Source organism: Danio aesculapii, chromosome 24 (genome assembly GCF_903798145.1).
Source record: "Danio aesculapii chromosome 24, fDanAes4.1, whole genome shotgun sequence".
NCBI classification, from domain to species: domain Eukaryota; kingdom Metazoa; phylum Chordata; class Actinopteri; order Cypriniformes; family Danionidae; genus Danio; species Danio aesculapii.
Window position 1 is genome coordinate 3,169,924 of NC_079458.1, and position 17,744 is coordinate 3,187,667.

A 17,744-nucleotide genomic window follows, 5' to 3' on the forward strand; every position below is an offset into this window, starting at 1 on the left:
AAAAGAAAAGAGAAGGATTGAAAGAAAGGAAGAAAAGAAAGAAAGGAGAAAGAAAAGAAAGAAAGAAAGAAAGAAAGAAGAAAGAAAGAAAGAAAGAAAGGAAGAAAGAAAGAAAGAAAGAAGAAGAAAGAAAGAAAGGAAGAAAGAAAGAAAGAAAGAAAGAAAGAAAGAAAGAAAGAAAGAAAGAAAGAAAGAAAGAAAGATCTTGACTGACAAGGAGTGAAGAAATGATCAGGAAATGTTGGTTCTGGAAGTGAACTAATCCTGTAATGCAGAAAGAGCAGATGCGGCTCAGGACTGTACCTGGCATCAGCGATGAAGGGGAAAATTCCATTATAGAAGAACATGATGGTGAGAACCAGCAGCCAATATCTGAGAGAGAGACGCTTCACATCCTGCACTCTCTATACACACACACACACACACACACACACACACACACACACACACACACACACACACACACACACACACACACACACACACACACACACACACACACACACACACAACACAGCAGAATTAGGAAAATACAGTCTCACACACATTAATACAGTGCAAAAATACTATTTAACAGAGAGATTATAGTTATATTCAAACTACTTATTTAAAATGAGTTGAATCAACACAATTCCTGAGGTTTTTTTTTGGAGAAAACTTCATTGTTTTGTACATATGTAAAAACAATTAAGTTAACTTAATCAATTTGTGTTGGGACAACATGAAGGAACTGTGTGGAACTAGGGCTGGGCGATAATTCAATAACGATAATTATCACGATATATAGTTCGATATATTGTGATAATATCAGATATATACAGTTCGCTGAGTGTTCGATAATGTTTCTGAATGCGTAACGCTGCGCAGGCATTTTGCAGCCTGCACTTCCGGATGCCGCACGTAGTACAAGTTTACAGCACTTGGAGTTGGAGGGGTAAGGAAAAATAAGGTCATTGTTGACAAGAAGCGCCACTAAACTCAAGTAGTCTAGAGTCTTAGTTTTTAGTAATCCAACACAAAACTGTGCAGACGACTCGTCCATCAAAACCAGGCAACACCACACACCCGTTTCATCATTTAAAAACAATACCACCCCTATAAGATGCTAGTGTTGGTAGAAACTATGCTAGAAGATGCTAGAGACAAGTGTTGGTAAACATGGACCATCTACAAGCATCAGCGCAACAACCCAGCAATCTCATGTCATCATTTTCGAAAGCCGTGCCTTACGAGAAAAAACCAAAAGACACTTAAACAGACCACACAACCTCAATAAACACTTGATGAGACTGTTAAGTTGGTCAGTCATCTACAACATAAACAAGAAGAACGAATAACATCTGAGCTGAAGCGCTTCAAAACAAGTCCGCTATATATGCTTTAGCGCCAAAACAATCTACTAAACTGTTTTCACGGTTTCAGTTCATTTAATCACGCGGCTCGGATGAGCTGGAGAGTCTTTCGCAGCACTGATAGTATTCTTAGATAACCGCAGAAGAATAAACTCGGTCTGAAGGATGAGAGAGCTCAGAAACTCGTTGAGTGAATGGAGAGGCATGTCTCGCCGTGATGCGCGATTTATAAAATGAGTGTCTGCATAGGTGTATTCGTGCCAGTCTGTCAGATAAATTGGTAAACACATGCGGATATAACCCAGATCTGTGCATAACAGGGTTTTATGCATCCCGCAATATGTAATGTCAAGAGGGTGACTCCATAAGGTAAGGTAAACGGCACACACTTGATTATGTAATGCGTGGTCGCGTCTCACAGCACAAAGCATAACTAAACCTTTAAATGTCCAAGCCTAATCAGTCATCGATAAGGTCTATCGATTAAAGAGTTACTGACAATCAATAGATCATCAAGTAATCGTTAGCATCTCTAAATAAAATATAGTAAAGAAATTAGTACAGAGTACATTTCTGTCTACAAAGTACAATGATGCGTCTGTGAGTCTGCGCCTGTGACCTTCCTATTGCTGCATGGTAAACAGAATCTAGTTTTCTAAGTATGGGGATCATCTATATATGCATGCAGCCGCTACTCTACTTAGAAAACTAGATTCTGTTTACCATGCAGCAATAGGAAGGTCACAGGCGCAGACTCACAGACGCATCATTGTATTTTGTATGATTCCTTAGAGTGGTTATCTTTATATCAAAAGGAGAACATTACATTTGTACTTATTTATTTTAAAGGCTCTCCTAGGTAGATTACCATCCTATCTTTATAATTTGTTAACATTTCACATAAATAACCAACACACTAGATCTGGTTTCTGTATTCGTTTAAGAGTCCCAAGGGTATTATCAGAACTCAGCAAACATGCGTTTTCATTTTATGCTCCTATAGGGCTTGGAATTTCCTCCAAAACCAGCTTAATCTTAACACACTTCCGACTCTGAGTACTTTTAAACATCTTCTGTACAACGTCCTAAAGCAGGGGTCACCAAACTTGTTCCTGGAGGGCCGGTGCTCTACAGATTTTAGCTCCAACTCTAATCAAACACACATGAACAAGCTAATCAAGGTCTTAATAGGTATACTTGAAACATCCAGGCAGGTGTGTTAACGCAAGTTGGAGCTAAACTCTGCAGGGACACCGGCCCTCCAGGACCGAGATTGGTGACCCCTGTCCTAAAGGATCTCTTGTAATTGTTTTTTTTATGATCTGATCTTTATGAATGGTGATTTTTGTAATTTTGTGGTATTTATGTGGCGTTTATACAACAGTTCGACGGCATAATCGTGTATATACAAAATAAAATCAAACATGAAACACAAAGTTGTTCTCCCTTAAGGACTCATTATGCGTTCTCTGTCGCCATCTTGTGGTGGAATGTCAACTGTCTTTGCTCTGCTCAGTATGACAGGCTGGCTACCAACGCACTGAATCTCTGAAATTATGAATATTCTTTCCTTATAAATAAATTTCATAGTTGCGATCTAAACAACTACATTCTTGCCTAAAAAAAGCCTCAAAAGTACATTATGTTGTCCAACAGCTGCAGTATTTGTCAAACTCTAGTCCTCTGCTTGCCACTAGTGTGGGCGGAGTAATGCACAACGGTGAAGAGGCTGGCTGTATGAGTGCTGATGTTACTTTAATATCTCACGGCTATCAGCCAATCAGATTTGAGAACTGTTGTATAAAATCAAACCTAACACAATAAGAAAGAACAGATTCGATAAGTAAAGCTCTGAATGCACAGTGCTTTTGTGTTTTCTCCTACAGAATTTGACGTGTCCAAACGGGACGGTGAGCAACAGCACTGGGAATGGCACAGGAACGTGTGTGGAAGGTTTAGGAATGACCCCACAGGAGTATAACCTACTCTACGCCATCTACGCCTGGACGTGAGACTCGCATGCTTTATGTAAAACTTCATGTGCTGCCTGCCATCTTGACCAGGTCTCAGTGGAGAAGAGACGGTTTCAATGTGATCTCCTGGCTAAATAAAGGAAATAATAATAATAATAAAGGATATTTCACCATACTCACTATTAAAAGGAGAGTTCATCCAAAACTGAAAATTCTGTCACTATTGTAAGAGGCTAAATTATCATCGTATGCTTTTGTTTATATGACAAAACATGTCTTTTTGACTCAAGAAGGTCCATACTGACTCCAAAGGCAAACACTGATTAGATCAGGGCCTGGTGTGTGGACTTTGGGGGTTTTACCATGTGGTCACATGTTGATTGGTCGGTTTGAATGTCTCAGTATTTGGGCTTTAGTCACATGGTCAAGAAAGATACAGAATAGGTGGTAAAACGCTGCTCTGGCTCTTTTCTTTTCCTGGCCTGTCTTTTCCTGGTCTGCTTTCCTGCTCTCCTCCTCTAGAGTCTATCTTCTCTGACTCTACTGCAATCAGGCTAACTTCTGGGCCTGCTCTCTTTGTCTCTCTCTCCCTCCCCCTGTGTTTCTCCTTCTACCTCTGGTAACTTTAATTTTACATTTAAGCTGGGTACAATTTATATCATATTGTTATGTTTGATGTTTTCTTTGTCTATTTTTTTCTCACCCTCCTCTCTGCTTGTTTAGTCTTTAGGTTTCTTATTGGTTTACCATTCTGTCCATCATCATTATGATGAAGTCGGTTCCACCAATCCCAGGACGAGCCGCAAGGATTTAAAGCACTGACAGATCAGTGTGTGATGTGCGCTCTGCATCGGCGTACCATTTGTGCTCCACGCAATTTGATTGTGCTATGCTTCGGCTGTTTAGTGATTTATTATCTCAGTTTACTGTGGTAATTCCAGTTTGCTTGTTGAACTTCGTTGTCTTTAAGTAACAATGTGATGGTTGTTGTGTGGTTCTAAACTAAGCTTTGACCGTTTTATCCAGTTTGTTTTAGTTTAGATTGTTTTGTTAGATTAGTTTGAGTGTTTTGCCAGTTGTGTATTTTGAGTTTTGTAGCTTTAATTAGTTTAGTTCGGGTGTCGTATACACTGAAGATTTCGGTGTTTATTTGTATTTATTTTTGACGCCTAGCTTAGACTTTAGTTTTAAGGATTGTTTTGTTTGGTTAATTTCTTTGATTTGGCTTACACTCGTTGTTTTTGTTTAAAGATAATTATAAATGTTTGTTTTTTTCCTCTTCAATTACCGTTACATAATTTACAACTATTGAGTAAAAAGCTTAAATAGAGAATTGATTCCTGCCTCATAATGGATCTGTCGCACACATTACACCTGTCTCACTTAAATGTTACAGCATCCCACTAATACATCTTAAAAACGTAACACATATGTTTTTATCATTTTATATTTGATCATTTTATACAGTTATTTTGTGATTAATTCAGTTGTAACCATAGAGAATTATTGTCATTAAATCATCTCATTTTCAAGTATTTGTGAATTACTTTTGATTTAACATCAACACTTCATTGCTCCATATTGCAATACAATACAATCACATAATTTCAGCGCTCTCCCACATTTATAGCTATTAATACTGCCCTTATTTCCGTTTTTGGTATAAGATTGCAGAAGAATGGTTTGACTAGAAATGTACAGTGTTTTACCATCAATACTGATAACTTTTTAGTCATTCGGCAGAACTACAGTTTGAACCGCTGTGGTTTAAACCCCATTCCTACACCATTAACTCACCTTTAACTTGTTCCAAGCCTGTTATATATTTTTTCTGATGTTGAACAATAATATCCAGTAACCTGTAGGGTAATGTCTTTGTTTGTTGAAAGCTTAAACAATAAATGCTGAAAAATGTGTAAGATTGTTCTTTTGTTTATTATTTTTTTATTTATCAGACAGTTAAACATCTCACAAAATGTGTTAAATCAGCTGCACAAAGCGATTGGCGTGCTGAAAATCCTATCAACTATATAGGTATAAAGATTTGACATTTATCTTGCCATTTATTTTGGTCTTGTCTCATCCGTCTTTTCTGTTTTGCTTAGAACACATCTAATTGGACACTTTCAGCTTGCTTGTTCCTGATTGGCCTACAGTGTTTTAAAAAGCCATGACACTACTTTCTTGGCAGCCATCTTGTTTTTGGTCACTTGCTTTGTGTTTGTTGATACTTTTGTATGTGGTATAGGCCAGAGTTGTATGTGTTAAGTCTGAATATTGAGATTTGTGAGTACTTTTTGTTAGTGGTGGGCAAAGCGAGGCTTCATGAAACATTGAAACAGTTGAAGCAAATGTGTCGACGCTTCGAAACCCCACTCTACAGTGACACCTAGTGGTCATTTTTTTATGTATTGCACTGGTTCAGTGCACTCAACAGCCTCAAGTGATATAGTGGAGTGGTTAGGGTTCCTGACTATCATGCGGTGATTGTTGGTTCGAATCCAGGCTGATACAGTTAATTTGAAATGCTTTAATATCAGTTTGAGATGCTTTGTTCGTGCATCGATCTGTTTCAACATTGGTCTGACATCCGAATGAACACTTTGTAAATAAATATGGCTTGTTTTGGTCATAAAACAGGGCTGTTGATAGATCAGATACAGTTGTGGACCCAACCATCACAGTACTGTAAAATATTCATTATTGTTTTAGTTACAAAAATGATGCTAAATTGATGACGTATCTGCAGCTGTATCCTATCTAGACTACACCATAAACAGTAGCATGATTAAAATACATAAAATCATGATTTTGGAGTATTTGTACAAGTCTGGATTCGAACCCAAAAGTCATTCGAAGCCTCTAACAACACGCACATGCAAGGTCCACCAGGCCATACGAGACAGACACTTTTATCTGACCCTGTCAGTCAAATGCAGATTCTCCAGGTCTCGAAACACTTCTGAACTGATCGATGCTTTGAATGCCTTTAGTCACGTGACCTGGGTGTTTCGGATCATGTTTCGGTACAGTGTCTCGAAACCCTTGCGCTTCGGGATCTCGACACTGTGTCGAAACGTCAGTTTCACGTCAGCCATCCCTACTTTGTGTGTTCGTTTTGTTTATGATACTTTGTTCCACTGGCTTGTTTGACCTTTGTTGCCTGCTGACATTGATTTTTTGGATTGTCCTTTAAATATGATTGCCTGTTTTGTAAATAGTTTGTAAATAGTATATATATTGGGATAGTAAGGAGTTTGACGCCATTTTCTTTGCAAAACCTTTTTGACCTCTGTTTTTTTGTGTTAGGTAGTTAGGCTAGTGAATTGTACTTTCTTTTCTTTTCTTTTTGATCAGGTAAGTTAGAGATTTAACATAAAGGAATTTTTGTTTGTTATTTTGGCCTTGTCGGCTCTCGAATTCAAACCCCAATATATCTTTGACTTCACTTTTGTTGTCTTGTCTTTCATGTTGTGCACCATCCCTAGACGGTGCGTAACAAATTATCGTGATCTTTTTTCGCCATATCGCCCAGCCCTATGTGGAACCCAGCATTTTTACAGTGTAGCTAAAAATACAAATTAAATTAAAATATTTTTTATTACTTAATATAAAAGTCAATGTTTAATGAATATATATATATATATATAAATAAATGAACAATATATATAAACATGTAAAGCAAGTTGTTTTGTTGTGTGTGTGTGTGTGTGTGTGTGTGTGTGTGTGTGTGTGTGTGTGTGTGTGTGTGTGTGTGTATATGCATTTATGATTCTGTAAACTAAACTATTTTTTGAATCTCACCACTTTGCGGGACTCTTCCTGAATGGCTCCATCCAAACCCAGCTGCTTCATGCCCATCTTATCCAGAACACTGACCGTAACAGCAGACAGGAATCCCAGAACACACAGGATTGTGCCTGCAAGTAACAGACACACGTGTGTTTTTTAGTCCTACCATGATGTTGTGCGTGTGTGTGTATATGTGTATTTGTTTTTATATCCCACTGGGGACTTATGCGCACAGACTCATGGGGACAATATTGAGTTTGCAAAAAAACAGAAATGTGCTCACATCTAGAAAAAAACAAACATTTGAAGCAAAAGATCAAAAGAAAATCAGCATATTAAAGACTTTTTGAGAGCTAAAGTGGCAGTGTGCCGACAATATTACGTTCCCCATGAGTAAACATCCTTAAAAATCAGTCATTTGTATTTAAAAAGAGTAAAAACACAGACTGTTTCAAATTAAGCTAAGTTTTATTGTTATTCTGCTACATGTGTGGACATACGAAATGTCGTATCTCACAGGACCACGGTGTAAAATAAATAAACAATCATAAATATGAACACAATTTCTAAGAGCTTCTCAAGAGCTTTTATAAACCTATGCATAACTAACACACCGGAGTGGTTATCTAACTATACATATACTATAAATACTATACACATAACCTAAGACAGTCTATACAAGTATTTTTGCGTAAGACTAAACAATATTGTTTAAAAGATATATATTTAAGGTTGAAGAAAACAAGTAATGCAACATAATTTGTGGTACATTAACATGTAAACATTGTCTTCCCTATCGAGTCCTTGTAAGATGGACTTTAAGTAAAGTGTCCAGTGCATATAGAGAAAGAAAGAGAAAGAAGTGTTTCTGCTGGTGGTTTGTCAAGCCCACTCACCTCTGTGAGGCACACTCAGAAATGCACAATATTTGTCTGGTCTAGTCTCTTGCAAATGTGCAAAAACTGGCGCAAGTCTGTTAAAGTGTCCGAGAGATGAAAGAGTGTGTTTTCTACAGGTGGTTTGTCAAACCCACTCACTTGTGCGAGGCACACTCAGAAATGCACAATGTTTACAACATTACTTCTATTAGAGTCCCCACCGGGATATAGGAACAAGTCTATGTGTGTTTTTGTTTCTCTGACCTCCCCACAGCGTCCACTGCATGCCGTACTGAGACTCAAACCTCTGCGTCAGGAAGAAGTTCAGAACTGAGCCCAGGCGGGAAAAGGCCAAAGTCAGTCCGAACGCCAGAGCCAGCTCCTTCCCCCGAAACCAGAACGCTGTGATCCGGTTTTGGACAACTTGGAGAAGAACAGAGAGAGAGGTTTGAGTTCACTGCTTTATCAGCTTCTCTGGCCATTTCATGATGATGATGATGATGATGATGATGTGATTTAATAATATATATAAGATACAAAAAATATAAGATAAAAGAAAAAAAAAGTTGCGTTTTGAATTAATTATGCAAAACGTTAAATTATTTTTGCCAATTAATTTTAACTTAATCAAAGATGGTGCAGAAATTGATTATTAAAAAAATTATAATATTTAAATTAATTTTTATTATTTCAATTTTTAAAAAACATTTATTATTTTTGTACTTTTATTATTGTTATTACTTTTATTATTTTGATCCATTGTTTTAAATTTTCATCTAGTGTGTATGTAAACGTGGTGTGGAAGTCTTAAATGACAATTATGCATTGCACTGTGTTACTTTAATATAATCTTTTCATATTATCAAGTGTAAATATGCACATGTATGTTTTTCTTTGTTTATTTATTGCCACAACAGCAACTTATGGCAAGCTAATACTTCAATAACTTCAAATTTCAATAAGAGTTGATAAATTTATTGTTTAGGTACATATTTTTGGACTTTTTACATGCATTGTAATTTATGACAGCAAATGATATAAAATTAAATAATAAATACATAATAATAAAATAGCCAATAATAAATGAATTCACAAACGATATTTATTGCCACATCACCAACTTATGGCTGTTTAATAGCAAGATATATAATAATAACTTCAATAACAACTTCAAACTTCAATAAGAGTTGATACTAAATAAATAAATGTATTGTTTATGTGTTTATCTTTTGCATTTTTACATGCATTGTAATTTATAACAGCAAATAATATTTAAATTAGCTTTTGCTTTGTTAATTTATAGCCACATCAGCAAATTTTGGCAATTTCATGGCAAAATATATAGTAATAATAATAATAATAATAATAATAATAATAGTAATAATAATAATAATAATAATAATATAAATAATAATAATAGTTAATAATAATAATCGTAATAATAATAATATTAATATTAATAATAATATTAATAATAATAATAAATAATAATAATAATAATAATAATAATAATAAGAAGAAGAAGAAGAAGAAGAAGAAGAAGAATAGTAATAATAATAATAATATTATTATTATTAATAATAATAATAATAAGAATAAGAAAAATAATATTAATAATAAGAAGAATAATAGTAATAATAATAATAATAATAATAATAATAATAGTAATAATAATAATAATAATAATAATAATAATAATAATAATAATAATATTAATAATAATAATAGTAATAATAATAGTAGTAGTAATAATAGTAATAATAATAATAATAATAATAATAATAATAATATTAATAATAATATTAATAGTAGTAGTAATAATAGTAATAATAATAATAATAATAATATTAATCATTCAATAACAATTTCAAATTTCAATAAGAGTTGATACTAAATAAATGTATTAATTATGTTTTATTTTCATTTTTTACACGCATTGTAATTTATTACAGCAAATAATATAAAATTAAATAATAATAGCAATAATAATGAATAAATAATAACAAAAGAGCAAAAAATAAATAAATAAATAAATGGACATAAAATTTTAGATAAGATTTATCAGTTCAATGTTTGACCAATAACTTAAAATGCTTACATTACATTTTTAAAACATCCATCAAAGTAATGTATGTTTATTGCTTTATAAACTAATTTTGTAAACTAATGCTACACTGAATGACACTTGAGTTGGTCTGTTTCTTCTGTAAAGTGAAATAATGTATGGTAGTCTACATATATATATATATGAGTAACGATAACCAGAAAACATTATATTTTTGGGGGGTGGATAAATCCTAATTCTAGTCATAATCTAACTCAGACCTAATAAAATGGTGGTAACTCTATAGTTAATCCTGCACACTGTCAGTTGTGTTATAAGTGAATATCTGCTGTCATACTGGTCAAAGATCCGTTTCCAGAGCCAAACAGAAGCCGTCCGGTCAGCATGAGCGGCAACAGGTAGGTTGTGCCCTTAAAATGAGACCCCAATGCAAAGATGGCTGATCCCAAAACAGTCAAGGAGGAGAATAGGAAAACGCCAACTACAGGAAAGAAAATGCAAACACTCACTGTGAACTTTACACACACACACACACACACACACGCACGCACGCACGCACGCACGCACGCACGCACGCACGCACGCACACACACACACACACACACACACTCAAGAAAGAAGAGCAAATATTGATAAATAACTTACAGCGGTTTCCCAATTTATCAATGAGGAATCCCGCCATGATGACCACCACAGCATTCCTGCAAATAAAATAAAGTTAAAGGGACAGTTCAAAGTGTTATAAACCTTTATAAGGCATGTTCTCCTCGTATTGACCTGGGTTTCCTCTGGGTGCTCCAGTTTCCCCCACAGTCCAATCACATGCGCTATAGAAGAATTGAATAAACTAAATTGGCCGTAGTGTACGAGTGTGAATAAGTGTGTATGGGTGTTTCCCAGTACTGGGTTGCAGCTGGAAGGGCATCCGCTGTGTAAAACATATGCTGGAATAGTTGGCAGTTCATTCCACTGTGGCGACCTCTGAAGAATAAAGGGACTAAGCCGAAGGAAAATGAATGAATGAAACCTTTTTGAGTTTCTTTTTCTCTGTTGAACACTAAAGACGATATGTTGAAGAAAGCTGAAATAAAACCCTGTAACCATTGACTTCCACAGTTGGAAAAACAAATACAATGGAAGTCAATGGTTACAGGTTTTCATCATTTTTCAAAATATCTTCTTTTGTGTTTAACAGATGAAATTCGAATGGGTTTGGAATAAGGGCGTACTCACACTATGTACAGTTGCCTTGAACCGGGCCAAAGCACGCTTGTCCCCCCTCCCGTCTCCCCCAATGGCCCGGGCCACGCTTACATCATCGATGATGCGCTGTTCAGTGAGCGCTTTCGCTCAGCACAGTGGAGATTTCTTTCATTATATTGTTTTAGTCGTTTGATATGCAGGGACACGCAGTCAAATATTTCGCCAAACAGATCCACGCCTTTTGACGCTCATAAACAACCATAAAGTCCTCACACTGCAGGAATTATATTTGCTGAAGGTGCAGCTGTCGTGCAGTGAGGGGTCTGCGTCTTTAATAATCTACGACAGTTTGTGTTCATTGAACAGTAAGATTGATTAATAAATCCATATCAAACAATCCCGTAAAAGTCTTGTCCTCAGTTTCAGGCTCAGGCGCGCTTTGCACTCACACTACAAGCAGAGCATGCCAAAGCCCAAGTGAACCACGCTCTAGCACACCTCTTCCAACTGGGCCAGGGCCGGCCAAGTGTATCGTGCCTGGGCCCGATTCAGAGCACTCACACTTCTCAAACGATCCAGGAAACAGGCCTGGGCATGGTTCGGTTAGCATAGTGTGTGTAGGCCCTAAGTGAAGTGTGAGTAACTGATTACATATACAGTTGAAGTCAGAATTATTAGCCCTCCTGTTTATTTTTTCCCCAATTTCTGTTTAACGGAGAGAAGATTTTTTTCTCAGCACATTTCTAAACATAATAGTTTTAATAACTCATCTCTAATAACTGATTTATTTTATCTTTGCCATGATGACAGTAAATAATATTAGACTAGATATTCTTCAAGACACTTCTATACAGCTTAAAGTGACATTTAAAGGCTTAACTAGGTTAATTAGGTTAACTAGACAGGTTAGGGGAATTAGCCAAGTTATTGTATAATGATGGTTTGTTCTGGAGACTATTGAAAAAAAATTATAGCTTAAAGGGGATAATAATTTTGGCCTTGAAATGGTTTTCAAAAAATTCAAAACTGCTTTTATTCTAGCCAAAATAAAACAAATAAGACTTTCTCCTGAAGAAACAATATTATCAGACATACTGTGGACATTTACTTGCTCTGTTAAACATCATTTGGGAAATATTTAACAAAGAAAAAAAATTCAAAGGGGGGCTATTAATTCTGATTTTAACTGTATTATATTTTAGGGTGAACTGTTCCATTAACACTCATTTTACAGCTGATAAAGCGTGTTAAGGTTTGGGCTGTCATAGTAAATTATTTATTTCTGTTTTAATGCCATATCAGCAGCATTGGCTATATTTAAGGCAAAACCTATACTAAATACACAATATATAACATGTCATCATATCGGTTTCCTAATAAACGTTCATTGTACAAAAAAAACATAAAAATAACAACACAAAAAAAAGAGTCATATGCAATCTTTTACTTTGATTAATGAATGATAAATACTCTAAAATTCCTCCAGAAGACACCTTATTAAACATTCATTCATTCATTCATTTTCCTTCAGCTTAGTGCCTTATTTACCATGGGTCGCCACAGCGGACCATCTGGCAACTATTCCAGCCTATGTTTTACACAGTGGATGCCCTTCCAGCTGCAACCCAGTACTGGGAAACACCCATACACTCTCACATTCACACACACACTCATACACTATGGCTAATATACTTCATCCAATTTACCTATAGGGAAACCCACGCCAACACGGGGGGAACATGAAACTCCACACAGAAATGCCAACTGGCCCAGCTGGGACTGAACCAGTGACCTTCTTGCTGTGAGGCCACAGTGCTAACCACTGAGCCATCGTGCCACCTACCTTATTAAACATTTCCCCTTAAAAAATGTCCTGAATAAAAGCGTTCTCTAATATCAATAATAAACACACATTGCATTAAAATGTTTTATCATCACAAATAAGTCACAGGCAGGGTTTTTTCCTCCCACTTCAATGAATATGAGTGTGTAATTCTTGAGTGGTGATAATAAATAAAGCATGCGAGTCTCACGTCCAGGCGTAGATGGCGTAGAGTAGGTTATACTCCTGTGGGGTCATTCCTAAACCTTCCACACACGTTCCTGTGCCATTCCCAGTGCTGTTACTCACCGTCCCGTTTGGACACGTCAAATTCTGTAGGAGAAAACACACAAAAGCACTGTGCATTCAGAGCTTTACTTATCGAATCTGTTCTTTCTTATTGTGTTAGGTTTGATTTTATACAACAGTTCTCAAATCTGATTGGCTGATAGCCGTGAGATATTAAAGTAACATCAGCACTCATACAGCCAGCCTCTTCACCGTTGTGCATTACTCCGACCACACGAGTGGCAAGCAGAGGACTAGAGTTTGACAAATACTGCAGCTGTTGGGCAAAATAATGTACTTTTGAGGCTTTTTTAGGCAAGAATGTAGGTGTTTAGATCGCAACTTTGCAGTTTATTTATAAGGAAAGAATATTTATAATTTCAGAGATTCAGTGTGTTGGTAGCCAGCCTGTCGTACTGAGCAGAGCAAAGACAGTTGACATTCCACCACAAGATGGCGACAGAGAACGCATAATGAGTCCTTAAGGGAGAACAACTTTGTGTTTCATGTTTGATTTTATTTTGTATATACACGATTATGCCGTCGAACTGTTGTATAAACGCAATATCACACTCGTAGCAGTGCGATATGGCTGCATATCGTCACTGGTGGGACAGTAACGCCCCACTTATTCCCCTGTATATATCAACAACATCACAGTGGAGACTGTACAGCAGGTAAAATTCCTGGGGGTCCACATCACTGAGAACTTCACTTGGTCTCTCCATACCACTTGTCTTGCAAAGAAAGCGCATCAGCGACTGCACTTTCGGAGAAGGTTAAAAAGAGCACACCTCAGCCCATCAATTCAATTCATCTTTATTTGTATAGCGCTTTTACAATGTAGATTGGGTCAAAGCAGCTTCACAAGGAAGATTATAGTGAACTGAAACAGTGTAGTTCAGTTTTCAGAGTTTAAGTTCAGTGTGGTTTAATAATCACTGCTGAAAGTCCAAACACTGAAGAGCAAATCCTCAACTTTTTACAGAGGAGCTGTTGAGAGTGTTCTCACTAATGACCTTTGGTATGAGAATAGCAGTGTATTTGACAAGAACACCATTAAGAAGATAATAAAGTCAGCTGAAAGGTCCACTGGACTCAAAATGACATCTATTGATGAACTGTATCAACAACGCTGTCTGTCTAGGGCAAATAGCATTTTAAGGGATCCAGCCCACCCTGGCCATAGTCTGCTCACGCTCATGCCATCAGGCAGGCGTTACAGAAGCCTGAGGAGCAAATCAGTGCGGTTTCGTGTTAGTTTTTATCCTGTCATTATAAGACTCTTGAATAATACTGTATCTTAAATACTATTGATAGCTAGTATATAATAATAAATCAAGAAACTAGCACAAATTGGTAATAATATAACTATTATAACAAACTGTACAATAGTTATTCAAGTATTAATTTATTCCCTTTTGTGATTTTATTTTTAAATTGGGTTACATTTTAAACAACTTTATTTTTATATATATATATGAAATTATTATTTATGTGTTTTTATATATGTTTTATGTTCTTGTTGGGTCTGAATCAACACAATTTCATTCTGCATTACATATTGTGATGCTTTGAATGACAAAAATAAAGGAAACTGAAGGTGCTCTGCCTGTGGCCTCGAGCCAACGCACGCCTCCCACCAGTGCCGATATACAGCCATAATCGCACTGCTGCTCGTGTGATATTGCTCATGTATCAGCCTGTCAAACAGAAACAGTAGGCCTATGACTAAACTGACTAAATTAAGACTGCATCCAAGGTGATTGGAGTTCAGCAGACATTGCTCCAAGATATTTTAAGAGAACGAGCGGTTAAAAAAAGCTCATCCAATAATTAACTATCTCAACCCATTGCACAAGGAGTATGTTGTACACCCATATAAAGCAATGTGGGGTTATACCAACTACTATTTCTACTTTAAATCAGCTGTAAATATGCTGTGTAAATGATTCACTCCAGTAAATCAGAGGAAAACTAAATATCGCAATGTCAAACCCTTCCAAAATCGTAGAGCCCTAAAAAACTGATTTTAATAATAATTAATACATTTTTAAAGACAGATCAGTTGTGAGCTCTGAGAGCATTAATCAATAGCATGTGCTTATGTTTGCATTATTCCAGTCTGTTGAATAGTTGAGTTTGTGCAGAAAAAAACTACATTACCCACAATGCTGCAACACAATTCCACCAATCAGAGAGTCACAATGAGTAAAGTGCAGCTAGAGATATTAAGCTCCACCTACCTCCATGAAGGACTGTAAATTACTTGATAGAGTCTACCTACGCTCTCAAAAAACCCTAAATATTTGTATATACGTTCATATTTTACAACAAACTTGATATGTTTTGTAAACACAACCAACAACTTATGTTAGCTTTTATGTGAACGCTACATGAGCTTCACGTGTTAAAAATAGCACGCGGAACATGAGCGTGTAGTTTTGGAACACTTTGCAAAACAAAAATGTGATCACATGATCATTTGTTTACACAGAATAGTTTTTTTCTGAACGTATTGGGCTGTGTCACACTGTTATCTGTAACTGTTATCCTTCTTTTAGTCGATTGGTTGGTTGGATTATGGCTTATTATAAGTCTTTCAACAGTTTTTAAAATATCTGTGGTAAAAATAAAGGGGATAAAACTTCTTAAAACAAGATCTGAGTTGCTAAAAAAAAGTGTGCAGGCAACTGTGTGCAATTATGAATAGACAGGCCAGTCACCATGTGATGCAAGCAGTCATATACCCAATTTTGAAGAAGTTTATACAACACAATTATATAAAATGGTCTGTTTTATGTGTAAATTCTGCTATACATATCAAAATATCAAGTAATGCATATTCTTCAGTGATATGACCCCTTTAAAGATGTGAAAGTGAAGTCAAATGACAGTAAAATTGCTCTTTACCCCCTGAAACTGCTCCTGCAGGACACTGGGGATGTCGAAGCAGAAATAAGAGCCGAATGTCAGCATACAGTTAAAAAACAGGACCACAAACCGATAGTAATCTGTAAATACACACAAAAATACACATTCAGAGAGAGAGAGGGGGAGATAGGGAGTTAGCCATGTGTCGGATTACATCTAAACAACAAAAAAAACAACACCTACTAGCTATAAATGTCCTATGAATTAGGTTAGTTGTTGTCTGACTAGTTAATTTAACATTAAGTCAGTCACATATGCCTCTGTTTACATACTGAGAGCTTATTTAAATGGCACTGAATTCACAAACATGTTGAAACCATTGAAATGGTTGGTTTATTTACCTTGTTCTGCAGGTTTGGCCATCTCGATGCCGTATAAATCTCTGCTGTTATCCTATAAAACGACAGTTCAGAGTAATTTCTTTTTGTTTATGTGACCCAGAAGGCAGGCGATCTTCAGAATGTGTAGTTTGTGCAAGAGCCGCGGATATTTGCTGATCTGTAAATCATAATAATGTAGTGGAAAGCGTCGAACTGCAGGAAAAGTCGATCCAGGTTTTCTACCAACTGGCGGTTTTCCGCATTTACCATTACGTCATAGACTGGGCGTCATGTGACTGGCCCTATGACGTTGTTTTTCTCAACGCTGACACAGCATTTTGTGATGATTGGGCAATCAGAGGTGATAATTAGATCATTTAATCATGTATGTGTGTTGTTTTAAGAAAACAGTGCTTGTTTAATTTTGATATGTTTAAGGTTTAAACAAAGCATAATCGGTGGATATTTTAAGCACTTTAAACAGGCATAATAACAAATAAATAGGTCAAACATTTTAAAAAATGGCATTTATGCATTAAAACTTAGTTCTGTTTTTTATTTTTATTTACAGACACCCACTAAAATTTAATTCAGATAAACAAAAGTGTATATTTCAATATATACTGTCAGGTATATTTAGACGAATCGTTTTATGACAAATTAAAAGTCCATCACAGATAAAAGTTTTATTTTAAATGTGTATATTTTGCAGCTGTTCTTCAAACTACCAGGCTTTACCCATTTCTCAGCAAGAATATGTAATCATTTAAAATATACCAAAAGGCATGATCAGTTATAGTTTTGTATATTTTAATAAACAGACAACAGAATAACTGGTGTTTCATTTCACTATACATAACAGTTACACATTTAATTATAATGGAACATTCTTTCACTCACATTTTTAATTATTTGAAACATAAAACTATGTAAGCATATAAAAAATACTACTATATATATATATATATATATATATATATATATATATATATATATATATATATATATATATATATATATATATATATATATATATAAAACAATTTAAAATAAATGTAAACATGTAATCAGCAATTATGAGATGCAAATAAAACGATAACACATAACAGAAATCCAC

The 17,744-nt window shown here is 35.6% G+C and overlaps 1 protein-coding gene across 1 annotated transcript in view; it reads right to left on the reverse strand.

Moving 5' to 3' along the window:
* Positions 1–16,848, reverse strand: part of mfsd1l (major facilitator superfamily domain containing 1-like) — an 18,369-nt gene extending 1,521 nt beyond the window's left edge. The window contains exons 1-8 of the mRNA XM_056451235.1: positions 16,649–16,848; positions 16,287–16,387; positions 13,297–13,418; positions 10,706–10,761; positions 10,398–10,541; positions 8,260–8,418; positions 7,130–7,245; positions 304–404 (exon numbers count right to left, since the gene is read on the reverse strand). Coding sequence (XP_056307210.1) covers positions 304–404; positions 7,130–7,245; positions 8,260–8,418; positions 10,398–10,541; positions 10,706–10,761; positions 13,297–13,418; positions 16,287–16,387; positions 16,649–16,670 — 821 coding nt within the window. The 5' untranslated portion in view covers positions 16,671–16,848. The remainder of the gene's footprint in view (positions 1–303; positions 405–7,129; positions 7,246–8,259; positions 8,419–10,397; positions 10,542–10,705; positions 10,762–13,296; positions 13,419–16,286; positions 16,388–16,648) is intronic.
* Positions 16,849–17,744: the final 896 nt, after the last annotated feature.